This window comes from Maylandia zebra, linkage group LG22 (assembly GCF_041146795.1).
Source record: "Maylandia zebra isolate NMK-2024a linkage group LG22, Mzebra_GT3a, whole genome shotgun sequence".
NCBI lineage: Eukaryota > Metazoa > Chordata > Actinopteri > Cichliformes > Cichlidae > Maylandia > Maylandia zebra.
Window position 1 is genome coordinate 4,179,056 of NC_135187.1, and position 22,308 is coordinate 4,201,363.

At 41.7% G+C, this 22,308-nt stretch overlaps 1 protein-coding gene across 1 annotated transcript in view; it reads right to left on the minus strand.

Moving 5' to 3' along the window:
- LOC101469711 (chloride channel protein 1) overlaps positions 1-22,308 on the minus strand; it is a 54,669-nt gene that overhangs the window by 28,822 nt on the left and 3,539 nt on the right. The window contains exons 2-12 of the mRNA XM_004569737.5: positions 18,151-18,448; positions 17,935-18,066; positions 17,594-17,722; positions 16,529-16,662; positions 16,336-16,413; positions 16,157-16,235; positions 15,748-15,873; positions 15,252-15,336; positions 13,177-13,278; positions 12,928-13,012; positions 8,090-8,245 (exon numbers count right to left, since the gene is read on the minus strand). Coding sequence (XP_004569794.2) covers positions 8,090-8,245; positions 12,928-13,012; positions 13,177-13,278; positions 15,252-15,336; positions 15,748-15,873; positions 16,157-16,235; positions 16,336-16,413; positions 16,529-16,662; positions 17,594-17,722; positions 17,935-18,066; positions 18,151-18,448 — 1,404 coding nt within the window. The remainder of the gene's footprint in view (positions 1-8,089; positions 8,246-12,927; positions 13,013-13,176; positions 13,279-15,251; positions 15,337-15,747; positions 15,874-16,156; positions 16,236-16,335; positions 16,414-16,528; positions 16,663-17,593; positions 17,723-17,934; positions 18,067-18,150; positions 18,449-22,308) is intronic.

The window sequence follows — 22,308 nt, forward strand, 5'->3', positions numbered from 1 at the left end:
GTGTGCGTCTATTTTTAACTTTCTTTGGTTCATTAGTTTTGTTTTCCTTTGTAGGAATAATTGCGTGTGAAATACTGCACATTATGTGCATGTGCTAAAATCATTCTTTTCTAAAAGCTGGTTACAGAAGACATTCGGTGACATTCTTTTGAGAACATGTGGCCTGAATTCTGGGCAGGTTGTATTAACACAACTTAATAATGTGCTTTAACCCAAATGACACCAATGCAAAGTGCCAAAAACTAAAATTCCTCCACCCAGCCACTCGATGCTCAGGATCGCGTTGATCTAGAATCTACACTTTCATGTTAAAATACCTAAAATTACAAACTTTACAGAGAAATAAATATGTTTACAGCCACAGTTGTGACCTGTGGCAGTTGTGGCTCAGGAGTTAGAATAGATCGTTTACCTATTTGAAGGTCAGGGATTTGATCCCCGGCTCCTCTAGTCTGCATGTCATACCCATGAAGTATGTTTGGACGCTTAACCCCAAGTTTCTCCCAATGCATCCATCAGGGTACGAATGTGTGACATTGTGATTAGCCTCACCTGTACTCATTAAAGTCAATGAACTGTAGTTTTGGATCATGTTTGTGCTGTTGGTATAATACACTCAACAAAAATATAAACGCAACACCTTTGTTACTGCTCCCATTCCCCATGGGATGGACGTAGAGACCTAAAATTCATTCCAGATACACAATATAACCATCCCTCCCAAACAGTGGTCACAAATCAGTCCAAATGTGTGGTAGTGGGCACATCTGCTATATTGAGATAATCCAGCCCACCTCACAGGTGTGCCACATCAGGATGCTGATCTGACATCATGAGTAGTGCACAGGTGTACCTCAGACTGCCCACAACAAAAGGCCACCCTGGAATGTGCAGTTTTGTCTCACAGCAAAATGCCACAGATGCCACAAGCAATGAGGGAGCGTGCAACTGGCATGCTGACAGCAGGAATGTCAACCAGATCTGTCGCCCGTGCATTGAATGTTCACTTCTCAACCATAAGCCGTCTCCACAGGCGTTTCAGAGAATATGGCAGCACATCCAACCGGCCTCACAACCGCAGACCTCGTGTAACCACACCAGCCCAGGACCTCCACATCCAGCAGGTTCACCTCCAAGATCGTCTGAGACCAGCCACCCAGACAGCTGCTGGAACAATTGGTTTGCACAACCAAACAATTTCTGCACAAACTGTCAGAAACCGTCTGAGGGACGCTCAACTGCATGCCCGTCGTCCTCATCGGGGTCTTGACCTGACTCCAGCTCGTCGCCGTAACAGACTTGTGTGGGCAAATGCTCACATTCGATGGCGTCTGGCACGTTGGAGAGGTGTGCGCTTCACGGATGAATCATGGTTCACATTGTTCAGGGCAGATGGCAGCTGAGAATGTCCCAGTTCTTGCATGGCCAGCATACTCACCGGACATGTCACCCATTGAGCATGTTCGGGATGTGCTTGACCGGCGTATACGACAGCGTGTACCAGTTCCCACGAATATCCAACAACCTCGCACAGCCATTGAAGTGGAGTGGACCAACATTCCACAGGCCACAATTGACAATCTGATGGACTCCATGCGACGATGTGTTGCACTGCATGAGGCAAATGGTGGTCACACCAGATACTGACCGGTTCTGGGTCCCAGACCCCCAATAGCGCAAAAAACTGCACATTCCAGGGTGGCCTTTTGTTGTGGGCAGTCTGAGGTACACCTGTGCACTACTCATGATGTCAGATCAGCATCCTGATGTGGCACACCTGTGAGGTGGGATGGATTATCTCAATATGGCAGATGTGCCCACTACCACACATTTGGACTGATTTGTGACCACTGTTTGGGAGGGATGGTTATATTGTGTATCTGGAATGAATTTTAGGTCTCTACGTCCATCCCATGGGGAATGGGAGCAGTAACAAAGGTGTTGCGTTTATATTTTTGTTGAGTGTAATATGGCTTATTGTGCATTTAAATTTACCATTTAAGAAGTATGTAGCTCAGTTTCAGTGAAGGCAGTTTCCGTATTTTATCTGTTAGCGCTAATTAGCAGGTAGGCTATGTGTTTTTCTGATGCATGTGTACAGTATATAAATGCAGCTTGCTAACCAAGTTTGATTACGTTAGCTATTAGCATGAGAAGCACTATTCAGAGTTTGAAAAGCTGAACAAGACAATCAGACAAAACACACAATTTAATTCTAAACCTTCAAGTTCAAAAGAAAACACATGAGGTCTTTTTTTTGTTTTTGTTTTCATTTTCAATACATCTCCTTTGTCAGTGCAGCACATCCATCTAATACTAATTAGACTGCTACCAACATGTTGGGTGCATAGCAACAGGAGAACATCTTTGCACCTTTTTAGCTCTTGTTGTCTCAAATATCCAATTTGGCATTCGCTTGCTGTGTTACAGAAGTGGCCAATCTTGAAAGCGTGTATACATGTATGCTGTGAGGAAGGGGACCCAATCACCTTTGGGTGTCCTTGAGCAAGGCACTTAATCAACAGCTGCTCCAGTGAAGCTGCAGTAGATAGTGACGTAGCTGCACTGGGTGGCTGCCAACTCGACGTGTGCGTGAAAAGATCACGGTCCTCTGCAGGGTGAACTAAAGCTAAACTCACCCTTCAAATGTCATTTGCACAGTTTGCGTCCAAATAATTTCTGTATTCATCAGAAAGTAACTCCAAAATAGCTTTCCTAATAATATGCTTTCTACTCGGGTGCTGAGAGCTCATCAGTGATAATGAATACCTTCAGACAAGGCCTGGATTTTTGGTGTGCGGGGGTGAAAGTCTGTCTGTTCCAGGCACCAGATGCTAAGCTTTGTCTTTTTCATTCAAATGGATTGGTGGGAAACACTACATTACCATTTTAACCATCCAGATTACCAATTCTACACATAATTTGTCATCATCGTTTGATAACTTAATTACTGTGGAACAAGATAAAAACTCATTAGCACGTCTTTCACAGGGTGGCTGCTATCCTGATGACAGAGGAGACTGCGCTCGGTCTTCTGCTCTCTTTTAATCCTGACAGTCAAACACAATCAATCAGAAACTCACACAAAGAGAGTCTCACACATACAAACACAGTGTCACCCAGCACTCGCTCCTTCATCAGTGTCACAAATCCCGAGATAAATGGGAGTTGAAACACTCTGTTTGCTTCAGTGTTTCAGAGAGGCCAATACAGAGTGGAGTGGAGAAAAGGGAAAGAAGTACAGAGCAATGTAAAGAGATTTAAGTAAAAAACTTCAGAGACAGGTGCTACCATAGACTGTATATAAAAGATGTCCATTTTTCAGATAACATGTGAAGCGTTTTACGCCTGCATTCTTTCTAAAAGCCAGCAGGGGGTGACCTCTGTTGTTGCAAGAAGTTAAAATTGTTGTAATTAAGATTCTCAGTTGAGTCAGCAAGGAGGATAAAGCAGGATATGTGAGTCAATGCATGTGCAGTGATATCGAGTGATATCACATTTCTATGCATAGTTTTTAATCGCGTGGTTTTACGTAGCCTACCACTTTCTGGCTGAGTTTCTGTGATTCGAAATCCTTTCACTTTGTCATAATACCACTAACAGATGATTGTGGAATATTTAGAAATGAGGAAATTTCATGACTGGACTTGCACAGCTGGCATCCTGTCACGGTACCATTCTATAATTCAGTGAGCTCTTGAAAGCAACCCATGTTTGTAGATGCAGTCTGGATGCCTAGGTGCTTAATTTTATACACCCGTGTCCGTGGAAGTGACTGGAACACCGGAATTCAGTGATTTGGATGAGTTTCCGGTAGGTGTTGGACTCTGCCAGGGCTGCCCTTTGTCACAGTTCATAACTGTTTTGGACAGAATTTCTAGATGTAGGCAAGTGGTAGAAGGCTTCCACTTGTTTGGTCTCAGAATCTCATCTCTGTTTTTCACAAATGATGTGGTTCTGTTGGCTTCATCAGGTGACAGCCTCCAGCTCACACTGGACTGGTTTGCAGCCCAGTTTGAGACAATCAGCACCGCCAAATCTGAGGCCATGGTTTTCAGCCGAAAAAGGGTGGTTCACGAGTGTGGGGAGAAGGGAGCAGGCGATCGACAGATGGATTGGTGCTGCGGCTGCCCGATGCAGACGCTGTACCGGTCCATTATGGAGAAGAGAGAGCTGAGTGTAGAAGCGAAGCTCTCGATTCACCAGCTGATCTGCATCCCTACCCTTACCTATGGTCACGAGCTGTGGGTAGTGACTGAAAGAACGAGACTGTGGATACAAGTGCCGGAAATGGGGTTTCTTTGAAGGGTGGCTGGGCTCTCCCTTAGAGATAGGGTGAGGAGTTCGGCCATCTGAGATGGGCTCAGAGTAGAGCCACTGCTCCTCCAAATCCAAAGGAGCCAGTTGAGGTGGTTCGGGGATCTGACTAGGATGCCTCCGGGCACCCCCTAGATGAGGTGTCCCACGGGGAGGAGGCCCTGGGGCAGACCCTGGACATGCTGGAGAGATTGTATCTCTAGGCTGGGAATGCACTGGTGTTTCCCTGGGAGGAAGTTGCCGGGAAGAGGGAGGTCTGGGCTTCTCTGCTTAGGATGCTGCCACCGTGACCCACCCATTGGCCTAGGTTATTGTTATGATGGTTATGTTTAATTGTCGAACACTCTCTTGGAAAACGAGAGAATTTCTTGCTCTTTTCTGGATATTCATTACAACCTGGAGTGTTTCTCTAACCAGAACTTGGAGAACCTGCTTCATTTAGCAAAAGCAGCTGAACTCTGAGCTGCTGGAGAACAACTATGCAGGATGAGGGACTCACTGAAGATACAGCTGATTACGCTCATTTATTTATTGTCACAAGTAACTTTTGCAACGCTCACATGTGCATTTAAATTTAACATTCACGGAGCTTTTTATATAGACAACGACGGAAAGTCAAATCAGGTAAAGGACAAAAGAGGAAGGCAGATTTTGAGTGTGTAGTGGAGAAAAGCTGACAGCAGCCGGAAAAAAACCTCTGTGTGTGTGTGTGTTGGGAGTTTCACCAGGCAGCTGCTCTCAGTTTTGGCTGAATTAAGTTTGCACTGCAGGGGGCCGCTCTGCTCCAATGAGAAACACCATAACTGAACCAATGCAGTGAATGATGCTGAGTGACAGCCTCTAATATCCTGTTGATACAATTATCTGTACAACATTACTGCCTAATTTGACTTTAGACAGAAAAACAGATAGAGGCTCTTCAAAGAGAAACAGGTGAGAATACCTTTTCTTTGGAGTCATCTTGGAAATTTAACCTAATTTCCTGAAGAAAACTTAATCTAATTTAAATGGTGAAATGTATAGAGCTACAAAACATTCTGTATACTATTTATTTGGATTGATTTTTAAGCATCAGTGACAGCAAGTGTTGATGTTTAAGATGCAGGCTTTATAATCGTTTGCCTCCAGCTGGACTCACATGAAAAAGCTTCGTAATTTTGAAGAAAAATAAGCAAACAGGAACATATTTGTGGTTTTAAGTGGACAGAAACATATAGCATAATAACACATCACCAAGACAAACATGAACTGACTTCCATGTAGCAGTTTGTACTTTGTATTTAGTGAAATGGTAATGTGCTTTCACACTGCTGTGTGCCTGAGCTGTTGAGAAGTCACAGATTTTCACCAAACAGGAGGCATCGACAGCTTGGCACCATTTTCTGCACCAGCCAACAGACTGTAGGCTGGTCATGACTCAGGAGTATTTAGAGACCAGACTTTGTCTGTCTGGGCTTTTTTTTATTTTATAAAAAAGCAAGCATTACGTGACTTTGGAAGCTCTGGTCACAGCATTTCAAAAGGAAGAACAGCATTGCAGGTTTTTTTTTTAAAGATTTGTTTGGAAATGCCCAGAGTTAAATAGAAATTTGTGTGCTCTGATATCTGCGTAGATTCTCAGTCATCCAGGTCATGGTAGTCGTAAGAGCTTGAAAAGAGAGCAGCTGAACTTCTTAAAAGACTCTGAAGATGTTTCACCTCTCGTCCAAGAGGCTTCTGAAACCAAGAGGGAGTCCCAGGGATTTAAACCCTACGGGGGTTGTGCTTTAGGTGGTTGTTCACCCACTATTAATAACGAGCGTCACACAGGTGTGAAAAAGGTATAGGTCATTATCACGAGTGTCCTCTGAAGATTACATTGTATTTTAGGTCCATTTTATTTCATGAGACATTTTAAATGTATAAATAACATGTAAGTTTCAAGCCCTTGTACATCAATGCACCAGCTGTCTTGGTTCTGGGTCATTGACTCAGCATGTTGAGTTTATGAACCTTACAGGGTTTTTTTAACGTCTTCTGATAACTCCGTTTGTCGTGTCATTTGCTTAATGTCTCCCTCTCCTTAGTTCCTGGTTATAGTTTTGTTTATATTGTTAGTTTTGTGTTTTAGTATCAGCTCCCTTGTATTAAGTTCATTCGTGTCGCTGGTTTCATCATTTAGTTATCACGTTTTATTTCACTGATAGTTATTTGTTCACATGCCTTGTGTTGAGTTTTGCTTGCCATCATCTCATTTTCCCAGACTGTTTGCACTCATGTGTTTTCCTCAGCTGTTTCCAACTCTCATTATCCTCAGTGTGTACATACAGTAAGCCCAGCCAGTCCTTTTATCCTTTGGCAGCGCTTTAGTTTTCCTGTCTCGTGATGTTTCTGGTTAGTTTGCTTTTGTGTTTTCCCTGACTTTTTGATTAAGTTGCCTTTTGGACTTGAATTGTCTTCATTTTGAGTTACAGTCTGTCTGTTCATGTGCTACGTCTGCATTTAGGGTCCACACTCCACTTTAACACCAGTAAAGTATATATTGATTGCGAACAGACTTTTCAGTCCAGAAAGAACAACTCTGGAAAATGCTTCAACTTTGTTCTCCCAAACATCATTTGTGAAGACGATAACGACACCAGAGTCAGTTCAGATTTCAGATCACGTATAATTTTCACAATTATTCTCAACCCTGTTCGGACCCTGTCTGGTTGTTGTCAAAATTCCTTCTGACTGCTGTCCTCTACTCTGACATTGTCTGGATGTTAATGACTTCGCCCATTAATTTGTATGGGTGAGAGCAGTTTCTGCACTTGGGAGCAATCTGAAAAGATGGCCTTGGACATTAAACGATCATTTCAAAGTCTGCATAAGATCTTTAACCAGACAGCCATCTGTATTCAAGGCCAATAGACGGCTGTCAGGTTCATCTTTTTATCCTTTGTACACTGGTTTTTGCACCAGTCATTGTCCCCAAGCTTTATAGACAAAGGGTTTCTTTGTATCAGTTAATTGTCTGAATTTCATGATTTTATACGACCTATCACTCTGCTTGGCTCCTTTGAACTGTTAGACGTCTGATGTTATTTTGAAAGGACTTTACCTTGGTCTGTATCACAGGTTTCTTCTTTATTAGGATTTATTTGGGTTGTTTGTCATGTTCTAGTGCACATTTGCCCACCTTTGTGCAAACTGGGATTTTTTTTACAGCGTTTCATCAACTTTTTCGCTGATTCATTGTCATCCCAGCACCTAGAACGGATTTACACACACATCTATGCTCATAAAATATTTAAGCAAACAGCTAAGAAGACAGTGGGAATTCTGAAGCTCTGGGATTTGAGTGTGTGTGTGGCTGCGTGTGTGTGTGTGTGTGTGTGGCTGCGTGTGTGTGTGTGTGTGTGTGGCTGCGTGTGTGTGGCTGCGTGTGTGTGGCTGCGTGTGTGTGTGTGTGTGTGTGTGTGTGTGTGTGTGTGGCTGCGCTAAAGAAAACCTAAGAAAGCTAGAAGTGTTGGCAGCCTGCCAGCTCTGTTGACCTTGAACAGGAAGAAAAGGAAGACGACAAACACAGATGTCCCCTTCACCAACACACAACATGAGTGACCTGCAACAAATGTCCCTAATGAAGAGGAGGAGGATGACGAAAATGCTGACGTCAGTCGGAGCCTGCCTTCCAACACAAACACACACACGGTGTCGCAAACAATCTCACATAAACATGCAGATGCATAACGCAACTTCGCACAAATACACAGAAAGGATGACAAAACAAAATTTCCTAGCAGTCACAAACCTTCATGAGGAAGAAGAGCACCAGAATGACAAAGACGCTGACATTAGGGTGCAGCCAGGCAGCAGAGCGGCCCAGACCGACCGGTGGAGGAGACCCTGAAATCTTTGTCCATGTGAAGTTGTCAAACAGAGAGTTGATGCACTCTCTGGGCATCAGCTGGAAAGAAAGAGGACAGAGGGGGAAATGAGGTGAGGAGAGGCAGAAGGGACAAACTCTGAGACAGATGGACAGAGGGGAAACTGGTGCAGGAGGAGAAAAGCAGAATATCTACAAATGTACCTGATTTACATTTAAGATCTTTTTAAAGGCACTTTAAATAAAATGTGAAGCCAAACCTGCATCAAGGTGAAAATGTGATATCTGCTCAAAATTAACCATAACATAAAAATTTGATAAGTTTAGGAAAATGATTTAAATTAGTTTATTATTGTGAAAATAAAATAAAAACCTTTGACACACCCTGAAGTTGATTCATAATCATTTCCAGGCAGTGGTTTCAACCGACAGCAGAGACGGTTATACTTTAACCATTTTTTGCCAAACTTAAAATTTGGCTTGAAAAACAGCAGGCGTGGCTAACAAAGCTTTCTTCTTTTGATCAGCTGTTAAATCAGCTGATAATCGGACCTCCTGTCAATCATTTTCACCAAGTAACAACCTTCATTTTTTAGACAACCTCCAACTGTCTAACAAATATGATGACTTTTCGTGTGGCACACACTGCAAACTATATTCTGTATAAACTTCAAGTATTTTATTTGATGGTTACTTGTGTGTTATATGTGCGTTTGTCCTTTGCACCCATGCAGTTCATGAGTGCAGCTTGCTAACCAAGATTGCAAGTGTTAGCACTCTGCCTACTCATTTTACATATTACAGTAAATGTGACCAATTTCATTAAACCATCTATAGTTTTTTTTATTTACAGGAGTCAGTCAAACGTAACAATGCATTCACAAATCTGTGAAATAAAAAGTACCCTCACACTTTTCATTTTCAAAGTGTGACAAAACTCGTTTTTTCCAAAGAAATAGAGGATTAGAACACAGGGAAGATATGTAAGAGGTCGTCTACACAAAACAAGGGGAGAAGGTAAAGCAAAAAAAGAACAGGATGAGAAAATTATTGAAAATTAATGAGAAAGTCAAAAAGGAGAGGGATATAGGGGGAAGTTATAGCAAAAAAAGGTGAAAATAAAAATAAAAACAAGGAGGAAACGGTGAAGGGAGAGAGGAAAGGAGAGCAAGGGAAGGAGGAAATATGGTTAAAGGCGGAGTGAAATTTAAAAGGAGGATGAGGGATAAGAAGGAAATGGACACGGAAGAAGAGGAAGAAGTTTAAGAGGGAAAAAGGGAGGAAAAAAAGTCAAGTGAGGAAGAAAGTCAATTGAGATAAACAGGCAGGAAGTCATCCAGAAGGCTGGAAGCAGACGGGTATGGGTGGCCGTGTCCAATGAGTCATTCACTTCTGATGACTCATGAATGACTAATTCACTTCAACCGTTTTTGCTCCACATTTGCATAGATGCCTCTGAAACTGCTCACAGGAACAAAACGCAGCGCCTCCCGCATCTGCATAACGCCACTGCGGGGGGAGAAACAGCACCAACGTCATTTTGATTTCTCTACTTTTCTATTTCCTGCTTGAGTTCGGCTCGAATCGTGGTCCCTGAAATCCACCGTTTCAAGTGTGAGTGGAACTGTTGAGGTTCTGTGAAAGGCTGCTGTGGGCCTCTGCAGGGCTCGGATGTAAAAGGCTTTCCTGCTGCTTTTTGAAGTTGCGGGTTCATGTCTGGTTCACAACCCTTGTAGCATTTAATCTCCTCTCAGTGAGTTGCTTCTTCTGTCACTTTGCACCGAGCTGCCACGTTGGATTGGAAGGATTTCATTCCCCAAAGGGTGTGGATAAAGTCTTTGAGGAAAAGAAGAGGTGTCTGTCAAACATGGACCTGTTCACCAACTTAATCTTTTTCCTGAGGAGAAATGATTAAAATTTAGGCATCGCCTGTGTTAAAACCCACAGTGTGTCTTCATTAAAAAGGTGTGACGCATTTCTACAACGAGTGTGTGAATCATGTTGGGGTGTTACTGACTGACATATGCATTAAAACACATACCTGGTTCACACTAAGTGGTCTATTCTGAGCGCGTGTGAAACACATGATTAGCTTTTAGCTTTGGGTGGGTGAGCTGTTGATCTTTTTTCTTACCTTGAAAATCCATTTGCACACAGCAGGGCCACAGATGTGCATTAATATGGCGAAGATGTTCAGAATATTGCACATAGGGATATGTGCAATATTCTGATGTATAAGGAAAACAAGTTTTTAAGGCTAAAATGGTAAAACAGAATAGACAGTGTTGTGCAAAAGTCTTGAAGAGTCTTAGTTCATATTTTCCCATGAAAATGGAAACAGATGCAGACATACATTTCTCCACCGTGGTCAACAAACTGCCAAGCAGGCAGGAAATGAGAGAAAGGAGATCAGCAGAAGGAGAACATGGGTCGAGTCAGGAGGCTTAAGTACGAGATGAAAATAGACATGGAAGAAAAGGACCGAGTATAACAGAAAAACATGAATTTTACTTCACAAAACACAGGAGTTGGTTTATTATTGAGTAGGTTGAGTTAGTTTGGTGCATTCTCAGTAAGTCTTTGGGTATCAGAAAAACTTGATTTTTTTTCTTTGTTATTTCTATAAATCAACCAATTTTGTCAACTGTTGCCACACATAAGTGGAGCATTAACATCTATGTTAAAATATTTATTGTTTGACGGCCGCGGTGTCTCTTTCCATGCCGGGGAACTTTGAAAGCCTGGGCTCCAAGACTTTGTTGAGTGAAGAGCCATAAACACTGACACAGCTTTCCAAAAGAAACACAACATAATACTACAGTTATTCACATTATATTACTAGATCATACTGTGTGGCTCGTGCTTCAAAGTTAACCTTACAACAGGGCTAAAAACTGATATGCCAAATTTTTATATCAATTATTAAAAACATTCGGGAGGGGATGGGTAGCATTTTCTGCCTCAGTGAGTCATGCTGACTTAGGCTACATCCACACGTACACGGCTATTTTTGAAAACTGAGATTTTCTGTTTTTGTTTAAAAAAATAAAATAAAATAAAATCCTGTCCACACGTACAGTTTTGAAAACATCTCTGTCCACATGTCAAGAACATGCCAAATCCTAACCGTGAAGTAATGTTGGCCAATCAGAAGACTAGAAGCCTGTGAGGGAAAGAGTAAACAGGCACTCACAAAACCTTAAGTACTTCTGATAAGTAGTAGTTTTTCTGGAAAGGCAGCTAATTTTGTGTTACTTTTCAAGTGCTTTCATCATTTAAAGTGTTAATAACTAAAGACAGTATTTTGGATTTTGTCTCACTGGGTCTCTTGGCCGGAGTTTATTCAATAAAGAAACAAACTGAAAATTTCACGTCACTCTGAGTGACTCATAATCATAAGTCACAGCACTGTGAAATATGGCTGGTGGAGACTCACAACTTAGGCATGAACAAAATGCATACAGCATGCATACATTCAATTTTTAAAAAAATTACATTTATTCAAAACCAACGCCGACGTTGGCGTCGGGATTTGGGTTTTAAGAGCATCTGTGTTTAATGTAGAAGTTCACTCTGACGCCTCTGTCTTTGTAAATGGACGGACAGTAACTGCATGTTTATATGTAAGCATGTAAAAACTGCAGATAGTCAGATTAACAGCAACAGTATTTTGTCTCTATCCGCCATTGCAGAAATTCATCTCATGTAAACAATAACGTGGTTTTTAAAAATCTCAGTTTTCAGTGACCTAAAACGCCATTTACGTGTGGACGAAAGGTCCAAACGCATAGAAAAAGATGCTTGTGTACGTGTGGATGTAGCGTTAGATAAAGTAAGCAAAGAGCCAATTGATACACAGAGAGCAGAAATACACCAAACTCCATGAATCCAAGTGGAAAAATATGCAATAAGATGAGAATCAACTTTTACTTTCTTGTCATATTTCTCATCACAGGAAACGCACTCGTTTTCACACCCGTGTCCTATGTTGAAATCAAATTAGAAAGCAGTATAGACTCACTACAGTCATCCTCCTTAATATTCAGTAACATGAACGGGTTGTGGTTTGTTTACTTTTCCTTTTAGGTCATCGGGGGTCGGATTGAGTTGTTCCACAGGCCAGTTCAAGCCCTCAGGCTCTGTTTTGCTTATGTGTGCATTCGGGTGTCTCATTATTTTCCAGCCTTCTGCACGACTTTGCTAAACAGTGAGAGAAATTTGGCTTCAAGCAACCAGTGAATAAACTTCTATATATCTGAAAACTTTTCAGCCTTTTACAAACTTAACTGAATTCATCTTTGGAATCTAATTACACTGCATGATTAAAGTTCGCTGGTTTGTCTCTCATTAGTGCTCAAACTAAGTGTTCATGTTAGGAGCACCCTGCGGCACTCAGAGGTCACGGTTTGTAAATACTGAACTTCAAATCCCAAAACTTGTGTGATGTGACATCAGTGGAGGGGACACAGCAGGCTCACATTTATCATGGCTACTGGACTGTGATGATGCTTTGCACCAAAGGAAACCGAAGATCTAAGAGACCACTGGTGTCGGCTTTCTGTGGACTTCAGGCCAAAGAAGCTCAGATTAAGCTTTCAGGTTACGATACGTATACGACTACATGAGGATGGTTACTGGACACCAAAACTTTGTGTTCTTGATGTAAAAACAAATGATTACTAAAATAAATAAATTAGCATGTAAATCAATTATTCAATATTCTATAGTGCTTACATAATAAACAGGACAAGCTATAAACTGACCTCTCCTGCCATGAACTGTCCAAATCCAGGTGGAAAGGTCAAGGTAGCGATTATCAGCGTTACCACAGCGGGAAAAAGAAGTCGGCTGGGAGGGAAAACAAAAGGAAAGTCAAAGCTCTGTGAACGAAACAAGCACCAGTAATTACCCTGATTATACCTGTGCATTAAAGTAATTAAAATACCCACAGTAAGGCACAGGCAGCATGGGCTAAAGTAAATTAAAAGCTGCCACAGCAAAGAGAGGCTCACTGTTTAGTCAGGAAGCGGGTCATGGCATTGGGTCTTCTCATAAACAGCACCACCTGTCTGTTGAGGTAGACGAAGAACGCGCCGAGGAACCCGCAGAAGATCCTGTACCAACGAGAAAGTCGGACACTCATTAATTACAGCCTTAAGTCATTTATTATATACATGTTGCTGTCATACATATCAGCATAGTCTCAAGACATTTGTCCAGTGTCTGACGTTACATTGGGCACTACTGGAAGTTTCATTGGCCAGTGGGGGAAAAGGTGATTTTGCTTACTTTATAATGCAGTTTCTATCGTGTAGAACAGAGGCGTCCAACTCCAGTCCTCGAGAGCTACTGTCCTGCAGCTTTTAGATGCATCCCTATTCCAACACAGCTGAATCCAAATGGTTGGATTACCTGCAGTCAAGTTCTATAGAGTCTTGTTAATGCCTACTAATTTTATTCAGGTGTGTTGTAACAGGGACACGTGGAAAAGTTTCAGGACACCGGCCCTTGAGGGACTGGAGTTGGACATCACTGGTGTAGAACAACACTGCACTTACAATTTAAAAAGTAGTAAAAGCTTCAAAATGAATGTCAGGGAAAAATGACGTTTCTGTTTCATGTTTAGGCTTTTTCTGAGCAGATGGTTTGCTGTGGTTTTTTATACTGGATGGTTTTGGTTGTAATAACTGTAAAGAGCGCTGGCGTTCCCATCTATGAAAGACACTTCACCTGGTTCAAAGTTGTGGTGCTTCGTCTTTACTGCTCAGCACACGAAGCACAGTAGCCTCAAACAAATCAGCAGCCCCTCAGCAAGTAACTGGTTATGACTGCGTAACTAGCAATCACCTTCATTTTCTCATGTCAACCTAACTGTAGCAAACTCTGTGTAAATACTCATCGAGTAGAGGAAATCATAAAATAACAGCTGCAACTACATTTTTATTATTCAACTGATTTTCTCCATTTTCAGTCTGGTCCCTGAGGACATGTTTGGACATGCAGAGTGAAAATGGTCAAACATATATACTCTCATCCCAAAAGGTTGATTCTGTTCATCTGGAACTGAAAACACTACGTCCAGATGAACAGAATCAACCTTTTACGATTTAAATACCTGGATGATTGAGCATGCATCAAGACATGCATACTCTACTCACTACTTCATTAGTTGCATCTTGCTAGTACCAGGTTGGGCCACCTTTTCCCTTCAGAACTGCCTTAATTCTTCATGGCATAGATTCAATAACATGTTGGAAATGTTTCGAGAGAGATTTTGGTCCACATTGACATGATGTCACAGAGTTACTGCAGATTTGTCAGCTGCACGTCCATGATGTCCTATTAGATTGAAATCTGGTGGCTGAACTCATTGTCATCTTTTAGAAATCTGTTTGAGATTACTCGAGCTTTGAAACACGACATATTATTCTGCTAGGAGCAGCCATCAGAAGATGGACACTATGTGATCATAAAGAGACAGACATGGGCCCCAAAGTGTGCCGAGAAAATATCCCCCACACTATTACACCACCAGCAGCCAATCATACAATGCAGGATGGATCCATGTTTTTTATGCCAAATTATGATCCTGACATCTGAATGTTGCAGCAGAAATCGAGACAAATCAGGCCAGGCAACATTTTTCCAGTCTTGATGAGCCTGTGTGAGTTTATTGGCTGACATAAGCAGCATCTAGTCTGGTCTTCTGCTGCTGCAGCCAAACTGTTTCAAACACTGTCAGGGTGAGCTCTTCTGCATGTCACGAGTGGTTGTTTAATTTACTGCTGCCTGTCAGGTTGAAGCAGAGTGACCATTCTCCTCTGACCTCTACATATTTTCTCTTTTTTGGACATTTCTCAGTAACCCCTGCAGATGGCTATGTGGGGAAAATCCCAGTAGATCAGCAGTTTATGAAATATTCAGACCAGCAATTATGCCACAATCAGAGTCGCTTAAATCACGCTTTTCCTTGTTCTGATGCACTTTCTGTCCAAATACTGGTGAGTTGGACATATGCCTTCACAAAGAACAGGTGTACCTAACGAGTTTGCTGGGGGGTGTGTGTGTTTGCTTTCTCTTTGCTCACCCAATGATGGCAAATGCTGGCAGCTCCTGCAGATCAAAAGGGAAATCCATACGAAAGTTTGTCCTGAACAGAGCCGTGATGGTTACTGGAAGAAAAAGAAAAAAAGTGCCCAAATTTATACCCTCGGCTTTCATTTCAATTCATTTAAATAATGAACTGGAGCTTGTGGTTATTTTAGTACTTAGACTAATAGCAGATAACACATTTACTGTGACATACAAACACAAAGCTAATATGTGGTGTACTGCAAAGTCACAGGAATGTGTTTGTACAGCAAAATGATTGGTTAAACATCCACGGAGACGCGAGCGAGGCACTGAAACACTCTGCTGCTACATGAAGGAGGAGATCGCCATCTAGTGGAGGGAGAGTGCTGTAACTACAGTACACACATATTGTCAGTGTCCATATAAAGACATGACACTTTGCTTCGTGGAGAGAGGGCTCCCTCTAGCTCATGTCTTGGAAAGTAGTATATATATATTTGCACACATACCTGCATCTTTATTAAACACGGATAACACTCTGAATATGAAGGCACTAAATGTAGCAGCAAAGTATCCTCTCCAGTAGTTTCTTACAGCAAAGTATGTAGATGTTACCTCTATGCTGAAGAGCACACCTGGTGGAGGAAGAAAAAAAGAGCAGAGAATTAGTCATGTATCAGATGTGTACTTCCATCATCACACTAATCTACATTTAAAACCTCTGCAATATGGAAAACTGACTGTAGATGAACATAAGAATTCTGATATTTTCCGTTTTTGACTCTGAATTTCGGTTTCCTGTGTGCACCAGACTGTGATGAAAATACCCAAAGCAGAGGTCTGACTGTCTTACATGCACTCCTGAGGGATATGAGTCAGACAAAGAGAGCAGAGGAGCACAGGGAAAAGGATGTGTACCTCCAAGCGGAGTACCGAAGCAGCAGCCCACCCCGACAGCACAACCGACCGTCAGGATGTCTGTGTAACAGTATGGATTCTACTGATCCAGAGAGGAGGAGGAGTCAGCATTGAAACAACATATAAATAAGGAATATTCAATCAGAGGGAAATTCGAGTGTTTCCTGACATCAGCTTACCTGATAAACTCCTGAAAAAAAGGACATGAACCTGCTGAGAACTGCTGCACAGATGCTGGCAATGTGAACAAACGGGCCCTGAGTGCAGGAATGGAGCATAAAAAGAAAAAGGTTAATCGAATAAAACAATGCAATGGTTCGATTAAATGAAACAGCCCGCGAGAAGCTTTTTCATTTATCTGGGCTGACCCACCTCTTTGCCTACAGGCATGCCGCTGCCCAGAGCAGCCGTCAGACCAATGACTTTGGCGATGAACGCCTTCAGAGTCAAATACTCCTTTAGTACCACACCTCTCAGGATGGTCTTCAACTCTGGTATACCAGAACCTAGAACAGAAGGGTTATATAACAAAATAATAATAACTGTTCTGAACCTTTTATGACTCGACACACTTTCCTAACCTTACACTTGTCTCAGATGGCTTTGGTGCTGCTGTTTTCTGAATAATTTGTTGCAAATTCTCAATTAATTTTCATTCAGGGCATCAAACATTTCTGCAAGTGGCATTTTATGTCAAATGCTGCTTGCAGAAATAATTACAAGTTTTCCTTTGCAATTAGTTAGTGATGCTTGAGGGAAAAAGTTACAAAATAATTCCACATTTGCAGGTTGGAGAAAGCGTCAAAAGTTTGCCAGCCAGGAGACTGTGGTTCATTTATGTTGTGTGTTTGTTGTGCTTTGTTTCACTTGGTGGATTCTTTCTTTTTCTTCATTGTGCCTGCTGTTTAGGTTTAGACATCAAATCAAATCCACAGTATTAACCATATGAAGCACAATATTGATTGCACACAAATGTGAGAGATCTTTTACAAACATCCATATGTCCCAAGGCACCAAACCAAAGGAAAACCTTGTGTCTATCTGTGAGACAACAAAACAGCAGTACTGTGTGACACCGTGAGAACGAAAACAGACAGAAAACAATAGCAATGCAAAAACTTTCCTCTGTAAAGCTGCTGTTGGTAAACAAGCATCATAAAGGGCTGAAAGTGTGAAAAATTGCATAGTTTAGATGAATGAAAAACTATTTTGTTGATCGGTTGTTTAATGGCTGCAGAGAAAATGAGTTGGAGATGTTCTCCCTCAGCTTCAGTTCCCTATTTTTTTCTTAATTTCATAACCAATAAGAACCTAAATGTCTGATCCTGTCCCAGTATTTAAGAGTGCAGACTAAATTTGAAATGCACTTTTAAATCTATGGATTACACGTTACAGTAGACAAACACACAGAAGCATGAGAAAGACAGGGGTACAGACCAATAGCTTGAGGGGAAACCAGGTGACAGAAGAGGGAGGAGAAGAGGATAAACATCAGGGGATAGGATACCCAGGCCAGGTACTGCAGGGGGATGTTCCCCCTCAGCTCCCCGTGAATCCACTTATAGGCTGATGCAGGAGGAAATTTAAGGAGGAAAAGAAAACGAGTGTAGAGGCAGAAAAAAGCAAAAACAAAGTAAATTAAAAGAAGAAGTAAAAGAACCAAATTACATGGATAGAAGGAGAGGGAGGAAGGGAAATGGTTAGATATTAAAAGAGGACAGAAAGAAAAGTGCTTCTTGCACAAACACCTGACTCGTGTTTTTGCTTCACAGTCCTACCTTGTAGACTCTTTGCACTGGCGTAGTCCATTGTCCAGCTGACCAGTGCCATTGTGATGCCCAGGAGAACCAGGAAGATCCAGTCCTCTCCCAACCTGGTCACAAGGAATCGCTGCACTCGTGCTATGCAGTCTGCAGAAACCAACACATCCCAGAAGCTCTAAACGTGGCACTCACACAGCATCATTTTCTGTCTTCACTTTTGCCTCATCTCACCTCTACACTTGGAGTAGGAGCGCTTCTTCTTCACAGAGGACGCGAGGTCGGGCTCAGCTGTTTGCTCCTCAGCAGCATCGGTCTCCATATTGGACTGACGCCTGTTCCGTTGCCTGCTGTAGTAGCTGTATTGATGGCGGCTGTGGTATCCGTTTTGGCCACGGCGCCCATGTCCGTGCCGTGTCCTGGCGTGGCTGCGGTGGTGGGTCCCATGTTTCTTGATCTGCCTCTCAGTCAGCAGGCGTGTGGCCTCCCGTCTGCCGGAGCCTCCTTGGTTTTCTTGGTACTCCCCATAGAGCTGCCAAATGATCAGTTAACAATTTTTTGTCTTTTCATGACTCCATCAGACATGAACATGCACAGGTAGTTCCTGAGACAGTGAGAATGAGGAGTGTTTTCCTTTTGGCAGCCTGGCAAAGAAGGGTTCACTTTAAAATTAGACAGGACCACGTGTTGAGCCAAACGGCTCTAATGGAAACGGAAACATGGACTCTGCCTCTAGATTTATCACCGCTGGACAGACTCCATGAAAACTGTCCGGGACATCTGGGGAAGAGATTAATTCTCCTCTGTCGCATTTACAAGTGTCTGGGTTTCACTTCAATAAAGACCCGACGGGACTCAAAGTGGTGGCAAATATAATGTAATGCCTGATCTATGGACACAAACTCAGATTTAATTAATGTCATTAATGCCTAAAAATATTTGTGATCATTTTCTTCATTTCAGGTTATTAAATGTGTCCACAGTTCAGCTCCACACAGATTCATTAATGCACGATGCACTTAAATGCTGGGGAAACTAGGACACCTCTGCTTTTGTGAGATTGATGAGTTAAATCAAAGTGTGAGGAACGTTCTTCTAACTACTCAGTCTGGCTTGTCACTCCTATACCAGCCTATACATTTGGTTCATAAGTCTGGATAAATATACTGCTTGTGATTGGCCAAGTACATCCTGTGCAGGGTTGTATAAAGATACTGACAGAGATTCTGCACCACACACACACACACACACACACACACACACACACACACACACACACACACACACACACACACACACACACACACACAAACACACACACACACACACACACACACACACACACACACACACACACACGTTCGAAGCAGAGCTGCTGAATTGATGGTGAAAATGTTATTGAATTGCCCAAGCATACTTAATACATAAATATGTTGTTTTAAATGAGCTAGATTATGGTTCTTCTGCTGGGAAATTACACAATAATTGCAGACAAAAGAAGATCAATGGGAGACAGACTAGCAGCTCATCATTTGATTAAGCATAAAAAAAATAACCCACTAGAAGTAAAATGTGTTTATATTCAAATATTTTGATATGCACATGTGTGAAATTCTTTTACAGGTGTTCAAAGTCTGTCCTGTCTCAAGTGCTACCAACAAATATTATATCTGTATCTAAACTACATTTTCAATGTACACGGGATGAGTTTGAACGCTGCAAAAGCTGCTATCACAATTCTCAATTTATTCTTTCTCACATAGCCGAACTGTTTAGGACTAGTTTGGAGTGCTGTACTGAGAACTCCGCCTCTGTTTTCAATCGCTAACTATTGTAAAATGTCATCTGCTGCAAAACCAAACAGAGGGAAGGTGCATTCAGTCTCTCTGTGGGAATCTCACTTCAATGAAAGGACAGACAAAATAAAGAAAAGATTTTTTGTAGTTAAAACACAGAAGTAATGCAGCTGCAAGGAAAGCAAAAATACTAAACTGTAAATGCAACAAACAGAGTCACATAAACTCAACGACACATAGTGTAGCCACCTTAGTGTAACTGCATACTGACAAAAAATGCTTTGGTGCACAGTCAATACGCTCATCATATTCTCTGATGTCATATATTTACATCATACAGCTGCAAATAAAAAGTATTTTTACTAGTTTTTTTATATAGTATTAAATCACAATGTAACAATTTACTAAAACTAGTAGTTGAATGTAAAGTTTGACTTCACTTAATGTAATCTGAGTGTGAAACCTTTACCATGGTTTCACTCTGTTACGGTGCAAATGTGATGCAAATGTGTACAAACCTCCCTGACAGGTGGATCAGGCCTAGTCGTCACCACAGTCACAGAGGTTGTGTATTCTTTAAATTTCATTGTCACTCCATAGATACAAAAGGCAGAGTGGATACAGAGATTCCAGCTCATTTACCCATTTACACTTGAACCATAAAAAACTCCAGCACTGCCCCACAAATACAGGACCGAGCCTCATATGTGCTTTGGTACATGAACAGCAGACAATAGCAACCCAGGAATATAAGTGACAAGCTGGTAAGTTGTCGCTTATATCACGTCCACGTGTGATCCTTTCAACGCCTTCTGATTTAGCAGGTTCACGGACAGGCCGACTGACGGATGGATGAATTTAGATACACAGACACACGTGCACATAAGGCGCTGGACATGCTGTGTGTCTGTGTGTGTTTGTGTGCATAGATGGCAGTCAATGCATGGTGAAACCTGAGCAGCATAACACACAAAGTACTACAACTGAATGCCTGCACACAGCACAGGCTCAAACAACAGAGCAAGGCACGGATGTCCTGACTCAGAGCTCATGTGATAAAAGTTAAAAGGATCACACGTGTGGCACTCTTTTAATCTAAGCAGCAGTAAAATTGGGTGAAACAAGCTTTTAAAATACAAAAGCACATTACAAAAAGATGCTTTGTGCATTCTACATAAGAAGTTTCTCATAATTTCCATAACATGCAAACAGATGGCGCGAAGGAATCCTGAATTAAAATTGTTGAATCAATACTATAACAGAAAAAATGTGGACAAATTGGTTATTAGGATGACAAACAATAAAAACATTCTGAATTTAAGAGATTCAAATCTCACACATACTAATGATGTGCAAAGTTTTTGAGTCACACTTCATTTCTTGTATTTTGCTAGGAAAATGGATAAGAGGCAAATAAAGTTGGAAAAAGAGTAGAAAGAGTATACACGGCAAAAACGGAGGTTGTAGAATTCCAACCAGCATGAAAGCCAATAGTTGGTATGACTGCCTTTATCCTTCAACACGGCCTGTTAAAAAACAGTGTTAAGCAGTTACTTTTACATCCAATTTTCAGGGAAAATTCTACTTGGGCCAGATTTGACTTCTGCTGTGTCACTGCTGCTACAATGTTGCTGCTGCTGACACCTTGTGGCAGTAGATTCACACTTGGCAGTATGCAATCAATAGAAATGAAGGCCTTAAAATGTTCTTTATTTATAACTTGGCATCCTTAGCCTTTCCTCTTACTTTCCTTCTTCTCTTTCCTTCTTGAGAGCCTGAGATGATTTATGAGGCTTTGGCTCAACTGACCAACTAAAATTGTTTCTTTGCTAAGTTGTCTGTTATGTGTTGACACAACATTCATTCATCCCTTAAGTGCTTAAATAGGCCAGTGTTAAGCGATTAACTGGAGTAAGAAAAGTAAAAGGACTAATGAAAAAGCAGCCAACGTCCAAAGACAAAGTTTGAAAGACCTTAAGAAATCCCGGAGAATTACTGCTCTTTACTTACTTTTAAAAATTCCACGAACGTCTGGCTGCTTGGAAGCAAGAATCAAAGACATGAGGTGTGGTTCAAGACTTGTGCGCAGTACTGTATGTTGTCAGAAATCTGACACTGTCCCCTTTACCTCTTTCCTGTTTTCCTCTTGACCACTGAAACTCTACTCTGCACTAATCACTTGTGCCCCCTTCCTTCACTGCACCCTACTCTTATTCCTTTCTTCACCACTCTCTCTCTCTTTGCCGCTGAAACACTACTCTGGGCTAAATTTAGGACCAGTGTGATCCAATATTCCTCATTACATTTCCCACACCTCTCTCCTACCATCGTACATTTCAATGCCTCATCGTATTCCACGGTTTTTCCCATGTCTCACATTCATTTACTCTGTGTTCTTCTAACTGGGTCCTGTTCGCTTTGGGAATACATCGAAAGGAAGTATGAAGGGATTAAAACTGCTCCAAAACACTCAGTATATCAAAGACAGACGTACCTCTGGGTCTGAAAAGTGGGACAATTGCCAAAAAAATGCAATATTTCAAACAGCCAACAGGGAGCGACTCTTATTAAGAAAAGACGTCCGTTTTCATAACAA